We start from the raw sequence: 23,931 nt of genomic DNA on the forward strand, positions 1-23,931 counted from the left end.
CTCCACGGATGCTGCCTGGCCTGCTGAGTTCCTCCAGCATCGTGGTGTTTTTCACCGGGAGGAAACTCACTCCGTCACAGGGAGAACATACGAACTCCACAGAGAAGTCAGGGTGGAACCCGGGTCCCCGGAGCCGTGAGGCACATTGAAGCCTGTACTACTCTCCAGACATAACACAGCGGTCCCCAATACATCCCGTCAGGGCTTCGGGAAAACAGAACATTTAGAGGAATTTATGGTGTTTTTAGGTAAACGGGTCTTGAACGAGCATCGCTGATGACTCGCCGGCAGGAGGATTCCTTTCTCCGGAGCGAATTAATTATTGTTATTCAATAATGTTCCCAGTCTACCGACAGACGCGTATAACCATGTGCCGGAACTTGAGGCAAAAGATGCAACCTAGAAACCCAACACGTCTTTATTAATCATAGATCAGCTGGAAATGCCAATGACATAGATTAATTTAGACGTCCTACCATTAATATATTGTATTACAAGGACACTGGACACTGGTTCTTTATAATTCTGAGTTATTGATTGAAACTGAACAAACGCGTTCTCCGTTTAATCTCTGCTCGTTCCCTGTTGTGACTCCATACATTCATTGCAAATGCAGAACATACTTTCTTAACCATTTAACTTCCCAGGGAAATAAATCACGAGGAAGATGAATTAAAGCAGCAGTATCGGGTTCGCTTTACCAAACAAAAAATGCACTCCCAGGATCGATGGAGTGGACACATAGAACCGTGATACACACAAAGTGGGGGGTGCCTGGAACAGGCTGCCGGGGGGAGTGGTGGAAGCAGATACGATAGTGGCGTTTAAGAGGCTGTTAGATAGACACCTGAATATGCAGGGAATGGAGGGATCATGTGCAGGCAGAAGAGAATGTTTAATTTGGCGTCGTGGTCGGCACAGACATCCTGGGCCGAAAGGTCTGTTCCTGTGTTCCATGTGATGTCACCGACCTGCCAAAGCCTTGAACCTCCACTTTCCACGATATTGGTCCTGCCACGGATCTGGGGCTTCACTTGAGTGACCTGAAACTCTGCCCACCCTCGCCCCGTCCTCCAGAAGGTGAATCGGCGGTAAAAGGCAGAGCAAAGGGCCATCAGTGCGGGGGCGGGAATTTGCCCGCGCTCTCTGCCCTCACCCCTTGCAGTGCCTCCTGCAACACTCGGGGTCAATAGGTCGGCGCCTCCTGTACAGGAGGCTGCGGGAGTGCAGGAACGTTCGGCTTTACCAAATGCACCTCCTTTTGGAAACAAAAGGGACTTGCAGAACTGAGCTGAAACTCTGCATCGATTTATAAGGCGTGCTTTTCCCTCCCCAAATATTAGTAAATCGTTGCAGGACCGGCAAAGAGCACGGGCTCAAACGCTCTGGTATTCGGATATTTCTGAAGCTGGTGCAAACCTTACCTCTTCCACCATCCCCTGCTACCGCCACAACCCTCACATATTGCAGAAGAAAGGTCAGGTGGGAGGCAATGCCAAACGCAAACTCTGGACAGCAGCTGGGAATCGCCAGTCGCTGGGTTCCGCTCCCAGTTCCACCCGGAGTAGGGGACGAGGGGGTGGGCTTGCATTCTCGATGTCGGAGCCTCCCGGGCTGGGTCCCGCCGACCATCTGCTCGGGGAAGGAGGCTCATAACTTGAGGCGCCTGGAGTTCCTCTCGGACAGCTCGCTCACAGGCACAGCCAAGTGATAAAAGCTAGGCAACCTGATGTCGTAGCGGAACCCGTTGTTGATACAGACTTTGTCGTTCAGTGAGTGCAGTTTGTCCGCAATATCTTTTCCAATTAAGACGGAAAACAGTCTGGAAATGCGGCGATGATGGGCGAATAATAGGTAGAGTTTCTTTCTCCTCCAGGCGGCGAAGCGACAGTCAGTCTCTGCTGTTAGCGTCACCTGGAGAATTGGGCAAACGAGGATATGTGGTATCAATTACCACCCGAACGGTTCAACTGAATCGTGCTGCAAAACCACCAACCTCGGCACCGAAATCAACATCACCAGATACTGGAAATCTGAAATAAAAACAGGAAGTGCTGGAAACACTCAGCGGGTCAGGCAGCGTCTGTGGAGAGGGAACCAGCTAACGTTTCAGGTCGATTTCCCTTCGTTCTGAGTTGCTGCGTGCTTCCAGCGCCTTCTGTCTTTGTTTTAAACTAAAATCAGGGCGAAGTGTCCCTTAAACAAACATTAAAATTCCTGTGGTTCGATGCATTCAACGCTAGCAAGCGGCGGTGTTTACTGCTATAACAGCAAGAACCTGTTGCAGGACACGGTGACAGGTGGACCATTTAATTGTTAAATCAGTTTTTTAAAGTGATCAGCGGCGCCTCGGGCTCGATTCGAGAGAGGGGCTGAAGTTGATCGTTTGGGATTTACGCAGCTGAGGTAGGTGTCAGTGAGCGCCGGGAGAGAGCAGGCGTGCTCGTGGTTCGGTCTAACGAAATAATAAAATGGTCCTTAAATAATGCTTTCGGAATTTGTGTTGGAAGCTCTCACTGAAACATTTGCTGAGGCGCTAAGCAGAGTGGTCGGAGGAGAGCAGGGATTCAAAGAATGGGCCAGCAAGCCATTCGGCCCCTCGATCCGATGCTGACTCTTGAGCAATGCAATCACATTATAGCCGCTTTATCCCCGTTATGTATCCCCGTTATGCACTGCAGCCGTTATGTATTAAGGGACAATAACAAGGTCCCTTAATTGCCTGTCCAATATCCGTTTTATATCATTGACCGTCTCCATTTCCACCACCCTCGGAGGCAGCGAGTTCCATCCAGGTCATCACTAATCGCAGCATTAAAGACATCCCCTTTATCTCTTCCCCCAAACCTTAAATCTGTGCCTCACAGTCCTTGGACCGTCAGTGAATGCGAACAGCTTTCCTTTGTGTGTGAACCTGTCATAATCTTGTTTACCTTCATCAAATCTCCCCTCAGCCTCCTTTGTTCCAAGCTCTTCAATCTCCCATAATGTATAAGAAAGGTGAGACCAAGTTCTAGCGTCGATGCGAAGGGCGGGCACTTCGTTTTACGCGAACCCCTCAACATAGAAAAATACCGCAGGCAGAAAAGCGCGTGCTTCGGCTCTAACAGTTGAACATAATCTCAAAATACAACCTGTTTATGTTAGTGCAAATTATATCCCTACTTTCTTGGCTCGGGAAAGGAGTCCTTCCTGTGACTATAAGAAATCCCCACCTCCCAATGATTGTACCGGGAGAGTGAGAACGAAGCGACTCCATACGACTGTAACCGAAGTGAAGAATAAAGAACAAGATGAAGTATAGCGTAGTTTCTGTGGATGTGTTATATTGTGCATGGTGGCCTGAACCCTAAAGATCATCTTTGCTCCCGCTAAGAACATGGTTCTCATTTTACCTGGAATATCCCATTCTCCGACGGTCTGAGTGAATCCCATTCCGGGGAATCCAGAAACTGATATGGATAAATGTAGTGCAGGAGCTCTCCATCCACAGTCACTCGAATCCTGTCAATAAATACAGCGAGATTATGTGTCAGCGGCAGGGATCAATGCAAGTCACATAACAGCGGGTGCTCGACATCTGAAATCGAAGCGGAAATTGCTGTAACACTCGGCAAGTCAGACACCCGGCGTGGGAAGCGAGTGTCAAGTCGATGACTCCGAGTCTCTTAACCCCTGGGGTAAAAGCGCTTGCAACGCCTCGGCCTGAGTGCTGGAAAACGAGATTAGTGTGAATAGGTACCCGATGGGCGGCAGGGACGCGATGGGCCGAAGGACCTGTTTCAGTGCCCTGTGACTCGACAACTCCCTTGCCCCATCGGTCTTCCATGAAATACTGAGGAGCTGCCCACCTACATTGTCTCTTTCGGCGATATCAATACATCACTCGAGATAGACATGAAATGCGATTGCCTATTCACTCAGATTGCTTGTGACCTAATATTTTTTGGGAGGTGCATTCTGGAGTTTATCGGGTCATTTATTTGCAATGCGCTCGCTGTTAAATGGAAAGTAACGAATACTCGCCACAAATTCACATCCAGCCTCATCGAATGGCGGTTTTGCTTCATGCACCCATTCGAGTGAAGCACACGGGCAAGCAGCAGTTCTAAAACTCAAACACGCGCGAAATAACTCGGTCAGCTACGAACCTCCCGGACAAGAGGAGAGATAGCCTTTCAATTGGAGTCTTGCCTTCCATCGCGTAGCAGTGGTCCTTTTCCAAAGAAACCACGTTGCAACAGGTGACCAACTTCTTGTAGACGGTCAAAGGGATCCCCAGCGGTTGGAAAATAGCGCAGTACAGGTTCTGCAAATCTTCCTGGAAGGAGACGCTGCGGAGCTGGTAGGCGACATGGATGATCTGCAGGACGGAGATGACCACCAGAGCGAAGTTCCAGGAGAAGATATCAGCGGCGCACACGTCCGTCCACGCCCAGATGGAAGTGCAGAGGAAACCACAGCACAAGAAAAGGTTGATGTAGAGAAGGCCGACGAGACCGCTGCCGCCCATGTAACCCAAAACAAAGAAGATGTTGGCTAGGTGGTAGATGGAGCCCTCCAAGCTGGGCTTCCAGCCGCCGCAGGAGTGGTGAGCCTGCAGCAGCGTCTCCCACAAAGTTGTGTTGTCGCTTGCCATGCCGGAGCGATCGCGCCCTCAGATTCGGTCTGCGTGTTGGGGCGGGGACGGTGGTTGGAGACAAGTCAGAAATAGCAGGTCCGGGGAACAGGCTCGTACGGCCACAGCTGCCTCGTTCAATGGGAAAAATCCCCCATCATTTGCCGCTTACGGGACAAATTCCCTTTCGTCCCTTTCATATGTTTAAAAAAAAACCTAAAGCATAAAATAAAATTACAGCTCTGACTGCAACGAAGCCCAAATCCGAGGGCGCGGCCGGTCAGAACTGTGCGTTGAAGATGTAACATGTGCCAGAATCACTGGCGGCATCAGGTTTATAGCGGGTCCTAGTGACCATCGAACTGCCAACACAGAACATCTACGTCTCCCTTCATCTCGTTCCCTTGCTCGCCCGTTTCCCCTTAATACTTGTGTCCGCAGAGATAATGGAGTAAGGGACGCAGACTAGGGAACATGAATTCTGAGAGATTTTGCTGGAGTAAAACTTCTGTCCAATGGTGGGCTCGTTAGTCACTGAATGTCACCTCTTTAAAAACGTCCATTATACAAATGAAAGGGGGATGTGAAGTTTTGATTCAGGCGAGGGCTGTACTTCGAGAAACTGCAGCCAAACTGAAACCCTTTAAAAGGAAAGTGGGGTGAAAGGTGAATGGAGACAGGGAAAGGGTCGGTGATGGGTTTAAGAGGAAAGCTCTTCCAGACTTTCCGGTCAGACAATATCTGTCTGCGCTGAAGAAAATCCTCTGATCTCATTAACGCTCCCTCTGGGCCAGAGAGAGTATCAATTATTATCTGGAAGGTTTCCTTTCTCTGTACCAAAATCTCCATAACTTTCCACGGCCCATTTGAAGTGTATTTCTTTGGTACCGCCAGACACAGTTATCTCCTGTTTGCTGAATTAGGTATACTGGAGCGATGTTAACAATGGGGCATCTCTGAAGGTTGAGCGGGAATTCCCAAACGATTCTGAGACACAAGAGATTCTGCAGATGCTGGAATCTGGAGCAACACACACAAAATGCTGGAGCGACTCAGCAGGTCAGGCAGCATCAATAGAGGGAAATACACAGTCGACATTTCGGGTCGAGTCCCTTCATCAGAAACGTCGACTGTTTATTTCCCTCCATAGATGCTGCCTGACCTGCTGAGTTCCTCCAGCACTTTTTGTGTGTGTTGTTCCCAAACGACTCTTCCAGGTACGTCCGTACTTCCTGACCCGCTTCTGCTGTAACTGGCCTTGCAGGCACCCGGTTATAAAACCTGCCTTTTAAACCACTTGAGGGCAGGCAACACATTGCACCATGCATCCTCACTCTACTTCCTTTGGTCTCCCCAGAGAAACACCTGCAGAGTATTCAACCTGCCCCGTTGCTAGCGAACAAGGTAGCAAAGTACATTCCCGGGATAGGCAATGCAATAAAAAAATGCAGGAGCCATGAAACAAGTTCTCTCCATTTGTCACCTTTGCTCTACCGAAAAAAACACCTCCGGTTTATTTCTTGGGATTATTTGAAACATTTTTTTCAGTGCTGTAAACTTCACTTTTTAATTTACATTTTTATTTTCAGTACAAATTATTTTGCTTGATAAACTGCTTTTCCCACGGAACCCTAAGGGTTAAAACCACCCCAGCCAAATTTAGCAGCAGCATCAATCACTTTATATATAGCAGGATACGTGAACCATGCTGCTACAATATTAAAAATAGTTACAAATAAGTATCTCGGATTACCGCTGTCTCAGTTGTAGACAGCAGGCGAAAGTGCAATTGATAATCATCGGCTCTGAACTCCCTGATCACAAGCTGAGGGGTTGGGTGGCAGATTCACAGCACCCTCCAACATCTTGTGTGGTACCTCACAGCTAGTCCGTCAGAACTATGTCAGACCAGTGTTGCCAATAGAGCATTCCAATGATAAGGGTAGGGTTGTGGTGGGGCTTGTTGTGGGCCGGGTCACGAGAAACGCCACTGTGTAACATTGGATCCTGGGAGCAACGCCGGCTCAAAGGGCCAGAAAGTCTTCTTCAACCGTAGGACATTGAATTAGATTAACTAAGGGGAAGAGGAGAAATAAAATTTAATACACAACCTGCCGGTGACACGTACTTGAAATCTGACCATTGACAAGTCTCCAGACAATTAAAAAAAGTTTAAATGTTAAGTGCTTCCCTCCCGACCCCGCCCCCAGCAAGATGACCATTCCCACTTTAATGTCAGTCGGTAAGTATTTCTCACTCCCATAAATCAGGAAGCTGGACGCTTTTCCTTCTTGTCCACATTGCCCCTTCACCTTGGAATCCTTCAAGTACATGTGCATATGCCAAGTAAGAGTAAAATCTGGGAGGGAGGCTGGGTAGAATCAAACAGGCCAGTGTGCCTTACCAGCTCTTTGACATTCCAGCTAATGCCAACATGAAAATACCCCAAGGGGCTGCCTAAGAAGAGAAAGCAGAACTGTCCTGCAATGGCTAGACCAGAGGCACAGCTAGTTCTCAGGCCCAGGTTTTCAGTACTACATCTGGCATGTTGTCTGGTCCCATAACCTTTGTTGCATCCAGTGCTGTCAGCCATTTTTTGACAGTGAATCAAATTGGCTTAACATTAGTTTCTGTGATGGACAGTGGACGTTTCAGATCAAGACCATTCATCTGGACCCCTCAGCCCAGATGAAGTGCCTCGACCTGAAACATTGGCAGCCTATTTCCCTCCAATAGATGCTACCTGATCTGCTGAGTTTCTCCAGATTTTTGTGTGCAGATCCACTCAGCTTGTGGAGATATTTTTTCTTGTCCTGATCCTCGGTTTCTGGGCTCCACTGTCATTAAAGTTAGGGATGTTCCCAGAGATTCCTCCCTCACTGTTCATTACAGAACAGCAGAACTGGAGAACCCAGGTCTAAGGCAGCCTCTGATGGCCTAGCATGGGCAACAGGGCTCAGGAATTAGGGATCAGCATTGGCTGGCAAACAGCAAGGAAGTTGTGTTCCTTACCCCCCAATTTTCAGTATAGCTTTCATATTACTCTTTCAAAATCATCAGGATAAACGGGCTAACAAGATTTTACAAAGGAAGATGGTTGTGGTTGTCAGACATCAATCATCCTGGTCCCAGGACTTGACTGCAGGAGTTCCTCAGATCAGAGTCCTGGGCCCAACCTTCAGGTGCTTCATCAAAGATCTTCCTTTAATCACAAGATCAGGAGGAGGAATATTGGCCCATGATTGCATAATGCTCAATTGCATTTGCAACTGCCAGCAAAAGCTGTCCATGCCTGCACACTCAGTGGTCATGCACAAGGGATTGCTATGTATTAGTGAGGATGTTACATTTTTTCAAGGTATTGAGAAGATCATTGAATGGTTCTTCTGCCCTCCTGGTAATCTATTGCCTTGATGGAGCTCAGAGAAGAATGGCTGTTTTGGGAGTGTGCTATTAGGCATACAAACAGTATTGAGTACAACGAGAGCCTTGACGTTGGCCTGGCAGAGGATATTTATGCTGGTTCACTTATCCTGTCAGTGGATTTAGAGAATTTTAAGACACCATTGATGGTACCTCTCCAGTGCCTTGTCCAGTACGGTTACAACACTGGAATTTACCTGACAATGTGAAAAATTGTCCGGGTACATCTTGTCCACCAAAAAGTAGGACGATTGCAATTTGGCTAATTCTGTAAACTGTTGCAGAGGCTGGAAATCTTTAGCTGATTGGACAGCATCTGTGGAGAGGTTTATGATCTTGTAACAGAACTAGATAAAAAAGTTACAAAAATGGGGGAGGGGTACAGAAAACAAAAGGGAAGGTTGGTGAATTGTAAAAATAAAGAACATTTAATTCTTCTCATCCTTAAAAATAAACAAAGATAACAAAATTGAATCTGGATATTCCTTCATTAGATCTTTCAGAAGTGACAGTAAGAATGTTCATCTGCCAGTATGCACATGTGATTCCACATGCAGATGTGGTAAAGGCGCAGTTATTCATGGTGGTACAGGCCAAAGGATAAATTCCGGTCAGAGCCTTTCTACGCCCTTCTCTGTAGAATGTCTCAAGATCTTTTACAAATTTCTAAAGAGATTGAAAAGCCTGTATTACACAGCCCAACCAGAAGACAGAACCTACAACAAACTGGCATTACCTTCGACCAGCATTAAAGTGTCAGTTCCTAGCATGAACTTTCAGTCCTGAGTCAGAGATAAGAATGAACAAAGCAGGCTGCCTCCTGCTTTGAAAACTTTCAAACAATTCTAGCCTTAAAAAAAAACCTCCACAATGGCTAGTCATAAAATCCAGAAAAAATTGATGGTCCTTGAGCCTTTTTTTGATGGAAAATGATTTAAAGCTCTCTTTTGAAATGCAAGATTTACAATTGAAGTAGAAAGTAGCTATTTACAGGAAAGCTTGAAATGAAATACTGTGCCTTTATACTCCAAAATTCAGTCTTGGTCACTTGTGCTAAGCATGCATATATTGTAGCAGCTGCAAATTGTGTGTAAAATTCCAAATTCAATTCTGCTTCAGTCAATGGAACCAAATTCTGCAAACATTGCAAACAGCTGCAGCTGTGTACACTTAATGCAAATGATTAAGAACAAATTTCTATCAAATGGGATGGGCATCTAAACAGTGGGCTCAACACGGTTAAAAAATAAATTGATTACTCATAATGTTGAATATACAGCTTTAAACCACAGGTGAAAAATTTACCAGTGGAGATTAGGTTTAGTATCTGACATTTGGCAATTGATGGAATTGGCCCCAGCAACCCTGGACTGGCAGGTTATAGAGAATTCCACCCAAATTCCAAGAACATATCAAGTGAGATCTACATTAGCCCATACACTGTAATTACCCAGAATCATATATTATCCAGACTCAAATAAAAACCTCAACAAGGTACTGGTAGACTATTGAACACCTGTGAGAATCTACACCAGACAAAGTAGGTGGTTGGGGGATGGTAGGGGCAGGAAATGACTATCTGCAACCATTAACAACAATATATGCAGCCATTGCTTCTCTATATTGTCAGCTTGGGTTTATTCCCAAGTATAGAAATGATGGAATAAAAACTTAAAAGGAAATAAACATTATTCTTTGCAGTGTGGGAAATAAATTCAGAAAATAAGCAGAAATGTATCATAAATTGCATTTTATTTTTCATGTACATGAAGTGACATATTTCACATAATGTTTGATCTGACCTATTAGTGATGTGTTTTCACCAAGATACAAGGTAAAAATGACTTAGTAGTGTAACCGTCAAATCCAACTAAAATACATTGAAATCTCATGGTAAACATCCAGCTGACTGAACTGATCTGAAAATGGAACTGGGTTTGCAGTTTGAATGGTATCAGACTTTGTGATGCATATTTTAGAGGGGAGGTAAGAAAAATAATTCATAATTCATGCTCTATTTTCTTTACACTACTTACACTTAAAAAAAATCATTGTGTTAGTAAAACTTAATTCTACTAGGATACAGCATATGATTTACCAAATGCATTGAAACCACTAGACAAAATCTCAAACAGCTCTCCCTCCTAAAATATTGTTAAATTACACAGCACCTGAAAGAAAGAACTAGAATTCTGAAAAATCCAAGATGTATTGTATCAGGCTCCCTTTAGCATAAAACACACAAAAACCTAAAAATGCAGAAGAAATAAGTTTTGAAGATAAAGCCCAAGGTTCAAACTTTTATTGTGTTAACTTTCATGCTTTTGCTATATGCAGCCAAACAGATTGTTCTGTAACAGACTATTCTGTAAATCCGCAAAGCAAATTCCAGTAAATATGGAATATTATCAGATATATTTGGAAAGTATCTTCAACATTAAAATGGCTTATTTTATTCAGGATATCTAAATAATTATGAAAGTGATTTAACAGTTCTAACTGAAGCATCTACGTTTGAATTATGTTGAATCCAAATGAAGCCCCACTCTAAATGAATTATCACAACTACATGGTTTCAATGTCATCCAGAACTGCAAAAAAATGTTTTTATATGAACAATTGCTGAAATCATTAATTTTAAGTTTTATTTATGCACTTTAAGTCTACCCATGTTTGTGTGTTTTTGCATGACCAGTGATTTAAAATCTCAGGGGATAGTCAATAATATGAATAAAAACACAAACAGCAAAATGAATCCAACTATAACAATGACACATTCGGTTAATGGGGGATAAATAACCAATGGAATCTTAGTACATCACTAACTTGTCAAAATATACTCTTATTCCTTCAGGGATGTGGGCATTGCTGGAAAGACTACCATTTATTGTCCATCCCTCATTGCCCTTGAGGGTGAGATGAGAACATGCCTGCTAAGTGTCAACTTTTTGTTTTAAAAGATATCACTTATTCCGTTTACTAATTATACTACTGAGGTCTGAAAATTCCATTCGGCCCCACAGCACACACTATTTTGTTCTGATAGTTCCATTCTTCAATGTATTCTAAATTTGTCTACAAGTTTTGAGATTACTTTCCCAATGCCAATTAAATGCAAAGATAACAACGTCTATTTCAATTAATCCATTCAAGCTGTAGTGTTTGTGCAATGAAAGCATACATATCAGAAACCTCCTGAATTACTTTAGCTGTTGGTTTTCCTGCACCATGTCCTGCCTTGGTGTCAACATAGATGAACAATGGGTTAACCTGATTTGGACTCCGTCCAACAACATGTTGCAGGGTGGCTATGAATTTCATAGAGTGGAGAGGAACTACACGATCATCATGGTCTGCAGTCATCAATAACATTGCTGGATACTGAATACCTTCACCTTCTGGTATCTTAACATTGTGAAGTGGAGAGTACCTAAAAAGAAAATAAATTAGTTGTTAATACTTTATTTACTTTATTGAGGATGCACAATATCATGAATTTAAATATGACACTAAAATTCACAGAAATCAGTTACATTTAAGAGTTTAAACACAATTCATTTTTACAGTTAGACTCCCATCATAATTACATTAAAAATATGTACTATACCACTGTCTACCTTTGGAAGACAAAGCTTTGTTACTACTTCCAGGATACTAAGTTAGCCATTGCTATATTCAGCCATTTCTTAGTATCACCTAGAATGAACTGAATTCACCAAGTATTGTGTTTGTGATGGTGACCTGGAGGAAGAGATGGACTATATACTGGCACTTTTACTTGAAGGCAATTGGGCTCCACTGTCTTTGAGTGAGGGAATCTACAATTTCACCAGTCTGGCACCTCAATTAAGTACACGTGCTGCTACTTTTAGCATGCTCTTCTACCTCTGGTCCCCTGGTTTGATGGTAATGGCAGTGCGCTAAAAATAGAGGCTATAGATTCTGGTTGAGTACAAATTCTGCTGCTGCTGATGGCTCAAAACAGCTTATGGATACCCAGTTTTGAGATGCTAGTTATTTTCACAATCTATCCTATTCAGCATGATGATAGTGTCACATAAATCAATAGAGGATACCCTCACTGTGAAGATGGGACTTCATCTTCAGAGGACTGCAATGGGGACTTTGACCAAAGCTACCTGGACAAATGTATCTACAACAGGGAGATTGTTGAGGATGAGGTCAAGATAGTTCTCCTCCTTGTTTTGGTTTTCTCATCATCTGCCAGTTTGTGCTTCATGACATGCTCCTTGGGGACAGGCACTGAAATTCCCCACAGTATACATTTTGTACTTTTCTTAACGCTGCTTCCAGTTGATGTTCAAAATTGAGAAATACAAATATTCACTGATTTACACATTTTTGCTATAATATCATTCAAATATTGGGGTATCTGCTTTTTATTTATGATGCCATTTCTTGTTACAATAAATGATATTCCATTCTCTGCGTATAGGAATATACTAAACCTAAACCATCAGAATACACTTTGCTTAGTCACTTTAGTTTACAACATTTTCATTTTTGAAATGTTTTCTAGGAATGAATTCCATTTTGTAAATCCAGGAAGGGCTGTACTGCTTCATCAGCCAAGGGAGGGCAGTAAGTGTTTCCTTATCCATGCCTTGACACTATATGAAGTTAAGATTTCAATAGTTTACCAATATGCCAACACCTCTGATGGGTCTATCCTGCCAGTGGGATGGGACATAATCATGGAAACCGATGGAAGAACATAGAACAAAAAACAGAAAATGCTGGGAAACTCAGCGGTCAGGCAGCACCTGTGGAAAGAGAAACAGTCAACCTTTTGGGTCTGCAACCCTTCAGTACAATTTGGAAAGAGAGAAATGCAAGTTAGTCTTCAGTAGGAGAGAAGGTGGGTGAGGGATGTGCAGAACAAAGGGAATATCTGTGATAGGACAATTCAAATATTAAGTTTCTTGGTCAGTTTAATGTGTTGTTAATAGTAAGGTGATGGGACCTGCCTAGCAGGCTACACTTATACAAGTAGGGCAAGAAAAACTGATCCAACACGACATAAAAATATAAAATGGATAATACTGGGAAAACTAAGCAGGTTAAGCAGCATCTTTGGAAAGAAAGTTAAGGTTTCAGATGAGCGATCCTTCATCAGACTTGAGCAAAAGAGAAAGAAATTAGTCTAGGCTGCAGCAAAAGGGAGTTTCTCTGATAGGGTGAAGACGTGGCAGTTGGGATCAGATTAAGCTATTAGAACAATGAGTACTAGCTGATTCTGTATAACTATGTGAAGCAGTTGCTTGAGTAGTCTCTGGGTCAGCTCTCCTAGATTTTAGTGAGGATGATGATGCACACTTGATTGGGCTGCGTGTCCCTTTGTTGCACCTGATGCCTAAGTCATTGCTGGTCCATCTGGCATTCTGTAGCAATTTGATACGTGAGTGGCCTCCAGGTTATCCGTGAAGGTAGCTAACATATCCACTACGAAAATGCTGTCACATATTACACAGAAAATGTCAGGATTGCACCGCTCTGGATTTTAATTTAAAAGAACAAATTTTCCATCTGTTGTGATGGAATCCGAACTCTTGTCCCCAGAGTTTCCAGTTCAGTACATTACTTGTTCAATAACATAAATATCATGGTATTCATTGAATAAATTTCAACTTACAAAACATCATTGGCATGTGTTAATCAAAGTTACCTTAAAATTTGAATGTAATTTAAAGATAAGTAAGTTGCCACAATTAGAATAATTTACAAGTGCATTACATGAGTAAAGGACATCAGATCTGCCTTAGAGATTAGAAACTATTCCCTCTATCTTAATCACTGGAACGTGCACTCAGCTTTTCAGGAAGACTAGGCTGCTAGGTTACTCATCTATTTTTCCCATGTGACATAAATGAAAACAGCAGTCTGAATATTTAAATGAATTGGTCAAACTGTTGTATACTGATTAACAGTTCTCTTGATTTTTTTGTTTTAATGTCAAATTCTACATTTTTAATTTATTATACTTGTTTTGAAGATAAAATTAACATAGAAATGTAGATTAACAGGTTTTAAAAATAAGCTGATAGAAATGCAAAATTATAAGGCTAACAAAACCACTCACAGATCTATAATCTACTGATCAATTCAAGGATCAGGTTTTTAGTTTTCTAAACTGTCACAAACCTACATAATAAACCAAGCTGAAGCACCATCAGAAAGCTTTCCAAGTTTTCATATTAAAATTGATGTCTGAGTACTTTAGCTTTATTCCCAAAATGTAATATCCTGGTTAGTCTAATAGAAAAAAGTTCACATCTGTCAATATCAAAATATTCAGTAACTTCATGATACTAATCTTAAACTTGATCAATGTTGCTCACTTTAAGGTTTACTTTCTGAGTCTGGAATGCCAATAAGTGAGAAAACAGCTGGATGTAGAGACCTGGAGTGTAGGGGTAGTGGTGGGGTGATTCATTTCACAACTGGGATCATACCGCCCCATTAAAACCCAGGTCTGCATATTGCCACCACCAGTTAGGCCTGTAACTGTATACAAGTCTTCCATGCAGATCCAAGATTCGAATGTAAAATGTCAATGTAAAACTTGTGTACAAATAGACCTCAGTCTAATGTACCAAACTTTAAAGCAATTGCTGAAAGTTGGTAAAACTATGACTATTAATTTATTTTAGAAGATCTATTTCAGCTGAATCAAAAGCATAGTTTCTACTGGTTCTGTAAAAATGCTGCAAGCATCAACAATCCAAACTTGTACTCCCTGGACAGAATTCATCAAGCCCTGGCCAACAAGTGATATTGAAATGGGTGTTTAGCAGTCACAGCTTGCCAATTTCATACCGAATTTGGGTCAGGTTGGCCAAGTTTGTTTCAAATGTAGGGCACGGGCATAAATAACTTGGCAGGCAAAACTCATTTGGCAGAATAGATTTCACCTAATCTAATCAACAAAAAACCTAGAAGGGGTAAGGATCTGAAATAGTAAGCACCATGAAGGAAGCTGTTTCTTACCAATATATACAAAAATTGTGTGGACGAGATATTACAAATATTTTGTAATTTGCATGTTTTGATAAGAAATAACCCTTTCCCTGGTGATTTAAAAATTGTGTGTTGGGTCTTCAAATTGGATTTAACTTCCACAGCCTATGTTGTGGCTTATTCAAGTTATGAGTTTCTTCATTCTCAGTGACATATTTACTTTTTATGTATCTAAAATGGGTAAAAGAAGTTAGCTTTACTCTTTTTCCTCAATGTTTTATGGAGTATTTCTCGAACTCTGTAGCTTTCTCTTGATCTCCATACATCTCTCAGTCTGCTATTTGTCTGCTGAAAGAGAAATTATCTTATTTAGAAGATTCACACACCTTGCAATTGCAGGAAGAGTTGCTGGAGATTAGCAACAGAGCTAATCTTTCCTTTCAAACTCTGTGAAACCAAGATCAACTATTGAGTTCCTGTTGTTCTGGTGATCAGCTAACTGCCCACTGACTGGACTTGAGAGATGCACAGCCTGCATGGCTCATAGAATAGATTCCCAGAGCATTCGAAGCTCGTTTCAGAAAGATTCCATACACAACTTACTTGATTAGGTAGTCAAACTGGTCCTTGCGTTCTGAACAGCCAAAGTCAGTGGTCCAGGCATGTCCAATGGTAAACTTGTGAAATTTGAGCATATCCATGACCCCCACCTGCGCTACGGCACAGCCAAAGAGGTCAGGTCGCTGATTCACACAAGCTGCTGTTTTAAAGAAAGGACAAAGTGGCATGAGAATGGTAAAAAATTAACAGATTAAAAAGCATTGGAACTGAAAATTTAACTTATTTTGATATAGTGACCTAAAGCATGTACTGACACAATTCTTGATAAAGAATAAAAATAAATGCCATTTGAATACAATTTAGAATCTACAACAGTATTTTAAATGACCTTTAATGTAGCAATATGTTCCAAGGTCCTTCACAGGATTTATCACATGAACATAAGAACTTGTAGTAGTAGGCCAATCTGCCCCTCAATCCTATTCCAACCAATCAGTAAGATTATCATTCAAACCTTGGCCTCAACATCACTTTCTCATTTCCTTCCCACAACTCTCAACTCCCTTGTAGTTTAAATGTCTATCACTTGGAACATAGAACAGTACAGCACAGCACAGGCCCTTCAGCCCTCAACGTTGTGCCGACCTATATAAAAACCTACTCCCTCATCAAACTAACCCTTCCTTCCTACACAGCCCATAACCCTCCATTTTTCTTAACTCCATGTGCCTATCTAAGAGTCTTTTAAATGTCCGTTGTATCAGCCTCTATCACCACCCCCTGCAGTGCATTCCAGGCACCCATCACTCTGTTAAAACCCTACCCCTGACATCTCCCCTAAACTTTCCTCCTCTGACCTTAAACTGATGTTCTCTGGTATTGGCCATTGTTGCCCTGGGGAAAAGGCACTGGCTGTCCACTCTATCCATGCCCTTCATAATCTTATACATCTCCATTAAGTTGCCTCTCATCCTGAGTCGCTTCAACAAGAAAAGCCCTAGCTCACTCAAAGTTTCATCATAAGACATGTTCTCTAATCCAGGCAGCACTGTGGTAAATCTCCTCTGCACCCCCTCTAAAGCTTCCACATCCTTCCTATAATGCGGTGACCAGAACTGAACACAATACTCTAAGTGAGGTCTAACCAGAATTTTACAGAGCTGCAACATTACCTTGTGGCTCTTGAACTCAATCCCCTGAATAACGAAGGCCAGCACACCATTCTTAACCACCCTATCAACTTGCGCGGCAACTTTGAGGAATCTATGGACTTGGACCTAAAAACCCTCTGTTCCTCCACACTGCTAAGAATCCTGCCATTAACCTTGTACTCCGCCTTCAAGTTCATTCTTCCAAAGTGTATCTCTTCACACTTTTCCGGATTGAACTCCTTCTGCCACCTCTCCGCCCAATTCTGCATCCTGTCTATATCCCATTGTAACCTATGACAATCTTCTACACTATCCACAATGCCTCCAAGCTTTGTGTCATCTGCAAACTTACTACCCCATCCCTCCACTTTCTCATCCAACTCATTTATAAAAATCACAAAGAGCAGGGGTCCCAGAACAGATCCCTGTGGAACATCACTACTCACCGACCTCCAGGCAGAATACTCTCCATCTACCACCATCTTCTGCCTTCTGTGGGTAAGCCAATTCTGAATCCACACAGCCAAGTCTTCATGGATCCCATGCCTCATGACTTTCTGGATGAGCCTACCTTGGGGAACCTTGTCAAATGCCTTACTAATATCCACATACACCACAACCACCACTCTACCTTCATCAATTCGTTTTGTTACCTCCTTGAAAAACTCAATTAGGCTCGTGAGGCACGACCTGCCCCTCACAAAGCCATGCTGACTATCCCTAATAAGACTATGCTTCTCCAAATGCTAGTAAATCCTGCCCCTAAGTATCCTCTCCAATAGCTTGCCCACCACTGATTTAAGACTCACTGGTCTATAATTCCCAGGATTATCCCTGAACAATGGTCAAATTCCCAGGATTATTCTTGAACAAGGGAATACCTTCCTTGAATATATTAAATGTCTCTGGGGAAAAAATATCAGAGGTTTCTGACCCTCAGAGAAGAAACTCCTTTTCAGCATCTTAAATATGTGACCTGTAACTATGCCACATGGTTCTAGATACACCCACTAGGGAAACATGTTCTCAGCCTCCACCCTGCCAAATTTCCCTCAGAATCTTTATATTTTAAATGGGATCACTTTTCATCCTTAGATACCCAAATTAACATTTACCCAACCTGATTAACCTTCATCTGTCAACCATTTCATCCTAGGAATCAAGCTAGTGAATCTCAGTACTCTCTCCAATGTAGGTACAGTAAAGTGCCAATAATCCAGTTTCCGCCTATTTGGAAATCCCGATGATACAGCATCTGGTTCACTGGGACCTTGTTTCCCATGCTCACTTTACATTCACTGGGGCTACAGTTCCCTTTAAAGTCACTCGTTGCCTTTCCAGCATGGTTTTTAAACTCACTGGGGCCCTCTTTGCAGCACACACTAAACTCACCAGGGCCTTATTTCCCATGCTCTGTTCATAACACCAGGGCCCTGTTTCCCTTGTTCTCTTTTAACACACTGGGGTCCTGTTTCTCAGGCTTCCTTTAAACTCACTGGTTTCAGTGGAAAATTTATTAATCTATTGTGCAACTGAAAAAAAACCCTAAATTTAAAGTGTTTTGGGTTCTTAACAGGAGTAATATCCAATAGTCCAGAAAATCTACTACTGCAGCACCAAAGTCCCAAGGATGCTGGATTATTGGAATTTTACCGTATGCCCTTCCTTAAATATGGAGACCAAAACTCCACACAGTGCTCCAGTTGCAGTCTCACACCGACAACCTGAAGTTTGCCACGTCTTTCCCACTTTTATATGCCATACCACTTGTAATAAAGTCCAACATTCCATTAGCCTTCCTAATTACATGCTGTACCTGCATCCTGACTTTATACGCTAAGACTCCAGATTGCTTTGCACCTCAGCATTTCATAGTTTCACTCCAGTTAAGTAATAATTTGATTTTCAGTCTCCATTCCAAAGTGGATAACCTCAAAATTTCCCACATTATACTCCATCTGCCATCTTCTTGCCCACTCACTTCACCTATCTGTATCCCTTTGTATGCTGTTTGGGTCCTCCTAATGACTTGCTAACCCACCTATCTTTGTGTTGTCAGCAAATTTGGCAGCAGCACACTCAATACCAATCAATAATATAGATTGTAAATAGTTGAAAGCCCAGCACCAATCACTGTGGTGCCCCAACAGTTACTGATTGCCAATCTGAAAATGGAAGTCCCCGGAGCATCACTGCTTTCCTCCATATATGTTAATGATTTAGACTTGGGTGTACAGGGAACAATTCCTTAATTTGTAGGCAACAGAAAACTTGGAAGCATATTGTACTGCCAAGGCTGATGGGTGGAAGACAAGGACCAGGGGAACATTGTTCTTGCTCTGTCTAGGAGAGGAGTGAGAGCAGAGATGCAGGAAATAGATGAGATGCCTTGTCAACTATGGCATAGGGTACTCCCCACCTTGTGGCACTTTCCTATGCAGATGCTGGAGTGCAACATCTGTCCTTTCACCACATCCCTTCCAACCATCCAGGGACACAAACTCCTGACACGAGTCTCGACACATAACGTCGACCATTCTTTTCACACCACAGATACTGCCTGACCTGTTGAGTTCCTCCAGGTTTGTTTTTTTTTGCTCCTGATTCCAGCATCTGCAGTCTCATGTCTACACAAGAAGTCTTTACAGGTGAAACAACTATTCACTTGCACTTCTTCCAATCTAGTTTACTGCATGTGTGGTGAATGATGGGGCCTCCATTACACTGGAGAAACCATGCGCAGATCCTCCTGCAGAATACCTGTGTTCCATCTGCAGGAGAGACCCCGAGCTTCCCGTTGCCTGCCATTTTAGTTCACCATCCCATTATCAATCTGCAGCCCCCTGCATTGTTACACTGAGGCCCAAGGTAAGCTTGGAAAACAGCAACCTCATCTGTCTGGGAATATTGTGCCCTTCTGGACTCAATATTGAATTCTCCAACTTTAGGCAATTCACTCTTGCTTTCTGTGTGCATCAGAACTGCCCATTTCTGCCTGTCATCATTTAGGCTCAGTTTTCCTTTCTGTTAGTATAGTCTGGCCTGCTGGACACGTCCCACAGCCTTGGTATTTGCAAGGCACAACACAGACAAATAAGCAGAATCAGATTCTAAGGGCCACATTAATTCATTTGATCTCATTATTTTAGAGATATTTCCTTTGTTCTACCCATCCATCCCTCACCTACTCAGCTGCTGAAAACGAACTTGTTTTCTCTCTTTTCCACTTCAGATGAAGGGCCTTGCACCTGAAACATTGACTCCATTTCTCTTTCCATAGCTGCTACCTGATCTGCTGAGTGTTTCCAGCATTTTCTGTTTTTATTTCAGCTAAAATATTTTGGATTTGTTTTCCTATTTGCTGCCAGACTTTAAATAAGAGGCAAGAGGGGAGCATGAATTCTTTTTCAAACTTTCCTTTTGAAAGTTCTGCAATCAGCCTGATTCACATCAGCATTAAAAATCTTAGCATCAGTTATATGCTGTGGGTAGGATGGAATGAACTGGATCCTGCTGGTCACTAGCCAGTAGTTGTATGTTGTTGAGTTCACTCCTGACTTCCAAGTCTGTGCTCTGCAGAAGTGAGGAGCCAGCTGGCTGTTAGATGCCACACATCTGATGTCCTATTTCAGTGCTGAAGCCCAGGGCAGAGCTCAGACATGTGGGGTCTGGTGCATTTTACATCTGGCCATTTAGCTTTGTGTTAGCCATGGCTGTTTGATGTAGCACAGTCCAATTCATTCAAATAAGGCATTGACCTAGACTGATAAAATACAGATACGTGGCTTGTTTTTTTTCTTTAATTTAAATCTTAATGCTTTAAAATTAATCTGCAACAAAATGTTCATAATTAAGTTTATGTTAAAAAAAAAGATTTCTAAAACAATTTAAATTAAAAAAAAATCAATTAGTTGTTTTAAATGTCACTGATCATTAGAGGCACTTAAAAACATTGAAGATTTTTGACAGCAGCGAGCTTGTTTTTGGACTTGAGAATCAAAATTACTGGGGAAAAGGCATGAAAGAATGAAAAAAACAAATTTCAGTATGAACTAAAACACACACAAACAAATAAATTAGCATACCCACTAAGAGACCACCATTAGAGCCTCCATTAATGGTCAATTTCTTTGAAGTAGTGTAGCCCTCCTTGATGAGAACTTCAGCAGCACATTGAAAATCATCAAAACAATTTTGCTTGTTTTCCAGCATACCACCTGCAATCAAAGCACAAGAACATTTTGGTTTGGTAACTTTTCTCCAGTCAATATTGTTTTTGAAATCAATTAAAGAATACCCAATGCATCCAATTACATTTCTAAGCATCCTGTTATCATTCAAAATAATTGAAGTTAGTTACATAAAATCAATGCACTTTGAAGATTCCAAAGATGGTACCACTTCAATAAAGTGGAGGTTTCTCCTGATGCCTTAGTTATTAGTTATCTGAAAGCCAGAACCTGTAAAAACTGATTTTTCTTCTAACTGTCACTTGTATCTGTTGGATCTCAATGAGTACAGATTGATTGCCCCTTTCCCTCCATTATATCATTACAAAAGTACTTTGATAACCCTAATGTGCACTGGGATTTTCTCAGTTTCTGAAAAGGGCTGGAGAAATGCAAATTCATTATTTTATGGTAGCACCAGAACTTTTGATTGATGACACCCATCTTTGATTGTTCCTCAGTGCCAGACTTACCACAGAAATGTGGAAACAATCCACCCTGCAAACTTTGGAGAAGTTACCAGCCAATATGCTGGATGGTAACGTCACAGCATTTATATTGTGCTGTACCTTCAAGTCCTGCAGATCTTCTGTGCCCTTATGCCATAAAAGACTGAAATGCTCAAAGCTCCCTTAAATAAATCAGAATAGAAGCTAAGGATCAAACATCTTGGATGCTCCTTTTCCATTTTGAGAAGTCATAGACTAGGGATTCCCATGAGTCAGTATGGACGTCCCATTCTTTATTCAATGAATTATTCCCTCAATTTTCCTGGTAATATTTGGGCACAATGAAACTGTTTCAGGAGTCTGGTGATCGGATTGTGAACAATGCAGCTCACCCATTAGAACCAGAATTGAGCACAATTAGAATCTTAACACTGAGTGTTGGCCTGAATGGACCTGTTTCAGGAGTCTGGTGATCGGATTGTGAACAATGCAGCTCACCCATTAGAACCAGAATTGAGCACAATTAGAATCTTAACACTGAGTGTTGGCCTGAATGGACCTGTTTCAGGAGTCTGGTGATCGGATTGTGAACAATGCAGCTCACCCATTAGAACCAGAATTGAGCACAATTAGAATCTTAACACTGAGTGTTGGCCTGAATGGACCTGTTTCAGGAGTCTGGTGATCGGATTGTGAACAATGCAGCTCACCCATTAGAACCAGAATTGAGCACAATTAGAATCTTAACACTGAGTGTTGGCCTGAATGGACGATAATGTTCACTTGCTTTCTCTACCACTGAATTTGGAGGACTTTGTGGAAGCAGTTTTGGTCTACCTGGCCAGTGCTTTAAGGTCTGTAGTCTACATCTACAGCATTGTAGGTCTACGTCTCTGAAGTGTATGGGCTGTCAGGTTTGGGGGGGGGGGGGGGGTAGGGAGAAGAAAAATATTAATTTCCAGTAGACCATAAGAGTTGAAAACTTATTTTCAGATGGCCAAACTCTATGTTGGTGCAGTGAAGGGGGTAGTAAGTACCAACATCAATGTCTGCCTTTGCTGAGAGCAGGCTCATGAGATGGGGAAGGTGATTCACATTTTCCAGGATGTCAATGACCTCTATTGTCAGTTTGACACGCAGAGGGAGCAGGTTGGTAAAGGACCTTTGTTTTGCAGATACTTACTACAAGGCCCATTCCCTTATACATGTCAGTGAACAAGATGATGATCTGGAGCATTGGCCTCGAATTGTGTGCATATGCAAACACTGCACACTGCAACCTGATGACTGAGGTTGAGTTGGAGTGACCTTGGTACTGGAATGGAAGTGACAAAAGTTGAATAATTTTGCATTTCCCTGTTAATTAACTCCACTCCAGTGGGAAGTTTGTTGGAGGCAAGGTCAACATAGCTATGATAAAGTTTGAGATGGGATTGGGACTACGGTGGACCTACTGGCTAGCAGCAGTGGCTTGCATGCCATCATGTACCAGAAGTAGAATGGAAACACATTTCTGAGAGCAGCTAAATTTGTTACGTCTCCCTTGGTTTGCTAGAGTCAAAGACTTTTGTACGATTGATTGAAGACATGTATAGCATCTTGTATACGTATGCTATTCCCTGCAGTTATTGTGGCATCAGTTATCGTGCAGTTATGTGGTTAAAATCATGTCCGCTGTGCCTCCTGATGGATCTACACTGCAAATCAAGGAGCCACCCTTCAACCACCGAGAGTTGAAGGTTGAGGAGGACTCTTGTGACACCTCAGTTCCTGTAGGCTTTCTGTGCCCTTGTGTTGTCAAACATTAAGATGCTCAAAACTATCTTAAATTAGAATGAAAGCTAAGGATTACACATCAGTTATATATTTCAATGCTAAATACTTAACTGCTCAGAAGAGCTACCAATGGGGATTTGTTAATCGGATATCGTATTTCCTTGACTAGTCTAATGACATTCTTGTATAACCATGACTGCACAGCTTCCAGAAAGATTTAATAATGCATGCTTTTAAATGTTTTACCAACAGAGATACCAGGAAATAGTCTCAGCCACTGGCCACTATAAACGCTTAACAGATTTTGAAAGCTTTGCAATCTGTTGTAGTTTAGGAGAATGAAAGGGGACTTGATTGAAATGTAAATGATCCTGAGGGGTATCGACAGGATGGGTACGAAGAGGTGGTTTTCTCTTATGGGAGAATCTAGAATTATAGCTTACAGTTTTAAGAGAGCACCCACACAACAGACAGGGTGAAATATTTTCTGAGGGATGAATGTTGTTGGAACTCTCTTCCTCAAAGGGTGGTGAAAGAAGAGTCTTGGAAAAAAATTAAGGCAGAGGCAATAAATTCCTGCTAGGCAAAGGAATGAACAGTTACTGTAGGTAGACGGGAATGCAGAATAGAGGTTACAATCTGATCAGCCACAGTTGTATTAAATGGCAGATTAGGTTCAAGGGGCTGAGTGGCCTGTTCCTACACAGACATAAGGAAATAATCCAAAATAAATTTCATTAGAATTA

At 42.2% G+C, this 23,931-nt stretch overlaps 2 protein-coding genes across 3 annotated transcripts in view; both read right to left on the reverse strand.

Annotated features, from left to right (window-relative positions):
• Positions 1-1,650: 1,650 nt before the first annotated feature.
• popdc3 (popeye domain containing 3) lies at positions 1,651-4,639 on the reverse strand. The gene is made up of 3 exons (XM_052025439.1): positions 4,152-4,639; positions 3,396-3,504; positions 1,651-1,914 (listed from the first exon to the last, which is right to left on the reverse strand). Exons 1-3 carry the CDS (start codon positions 4,637-4,639, stop codon positions 1,651-1,653), a joined length of 861 nt encoding a protein of 286 aa, XP_051881399.1.
• A 5,136-nt stretch (positions 4,640-9,775) lies between these two features.
• Positions 9,776-23,931, reverse strand: part of LOC127574774 (prolyl endopeptidase-like) — a 116,741-nt gene continuing 102,585 nt past the window's right edge. The window contains exons 13-15 of one of the 2 annotated variants that reach the window (XM_052024081.1): positions 20,817-20,948; positions 15,623-15,779; positions 9,776-11,471 (exon numbers count right to left, since the gene is read on the reverse strand). In XM_052024081.1, coding sequence (XP_051880041.1) covers positions 11,177-11,471; positions 15,623-15,779; positions 20,817-20,948 — 584 coding nt within the window. In that variant the 3' untranslated portion in view covers positions 9,776-11,176. The remainder of the gene's footprint in view (positions 11,472-15,622; positions 15,780-20,816; positions 20,949-23,931) is intronic. The other variant, XM_052024082.1, reaches the window with a different exon arrangement.

The sequence above is a fragment of the Pristis pectinata genome, chromosome 10, assembly GCF_009764475.1.
Source record: "Pristis pectinata isolate sPriPec2 chromosome 10, sPriPec2.1.pri, whole genome shotgun sequence".
Lineage (NCBI taxonomy): Eukaryota > Metazoa > Chordata > Chondrichthyes > Rhinopristiformes > Pristidae > Pristis > Pristis pectinata.

Excerpts from the sequence above, each read along its gene's own strand:
- popdc3 (XM_052025439.1), bottom strand. The coding sequence starts at position 4,639 with ATGGCAAGCGACAACACAACTTTGTGGGAGACGCTGCTGCAGGCTCAC. Across the intron at positions 3,505-4,151 it reads TCTCTCCTCTTGTCCGGGAG|GATTCGAGTGACTGTGGATG; the intron begins GTTCGTAGCTGA and ends ATTTATTGACAG. Across the intron at positions 1,915-3,395 it reads CGGAGAATGGGATATTCCAG|GTGACGCTAACAGCAGAGAC; the intron begins GTAAAATGAGAA and ends CCAATTCTCCAG.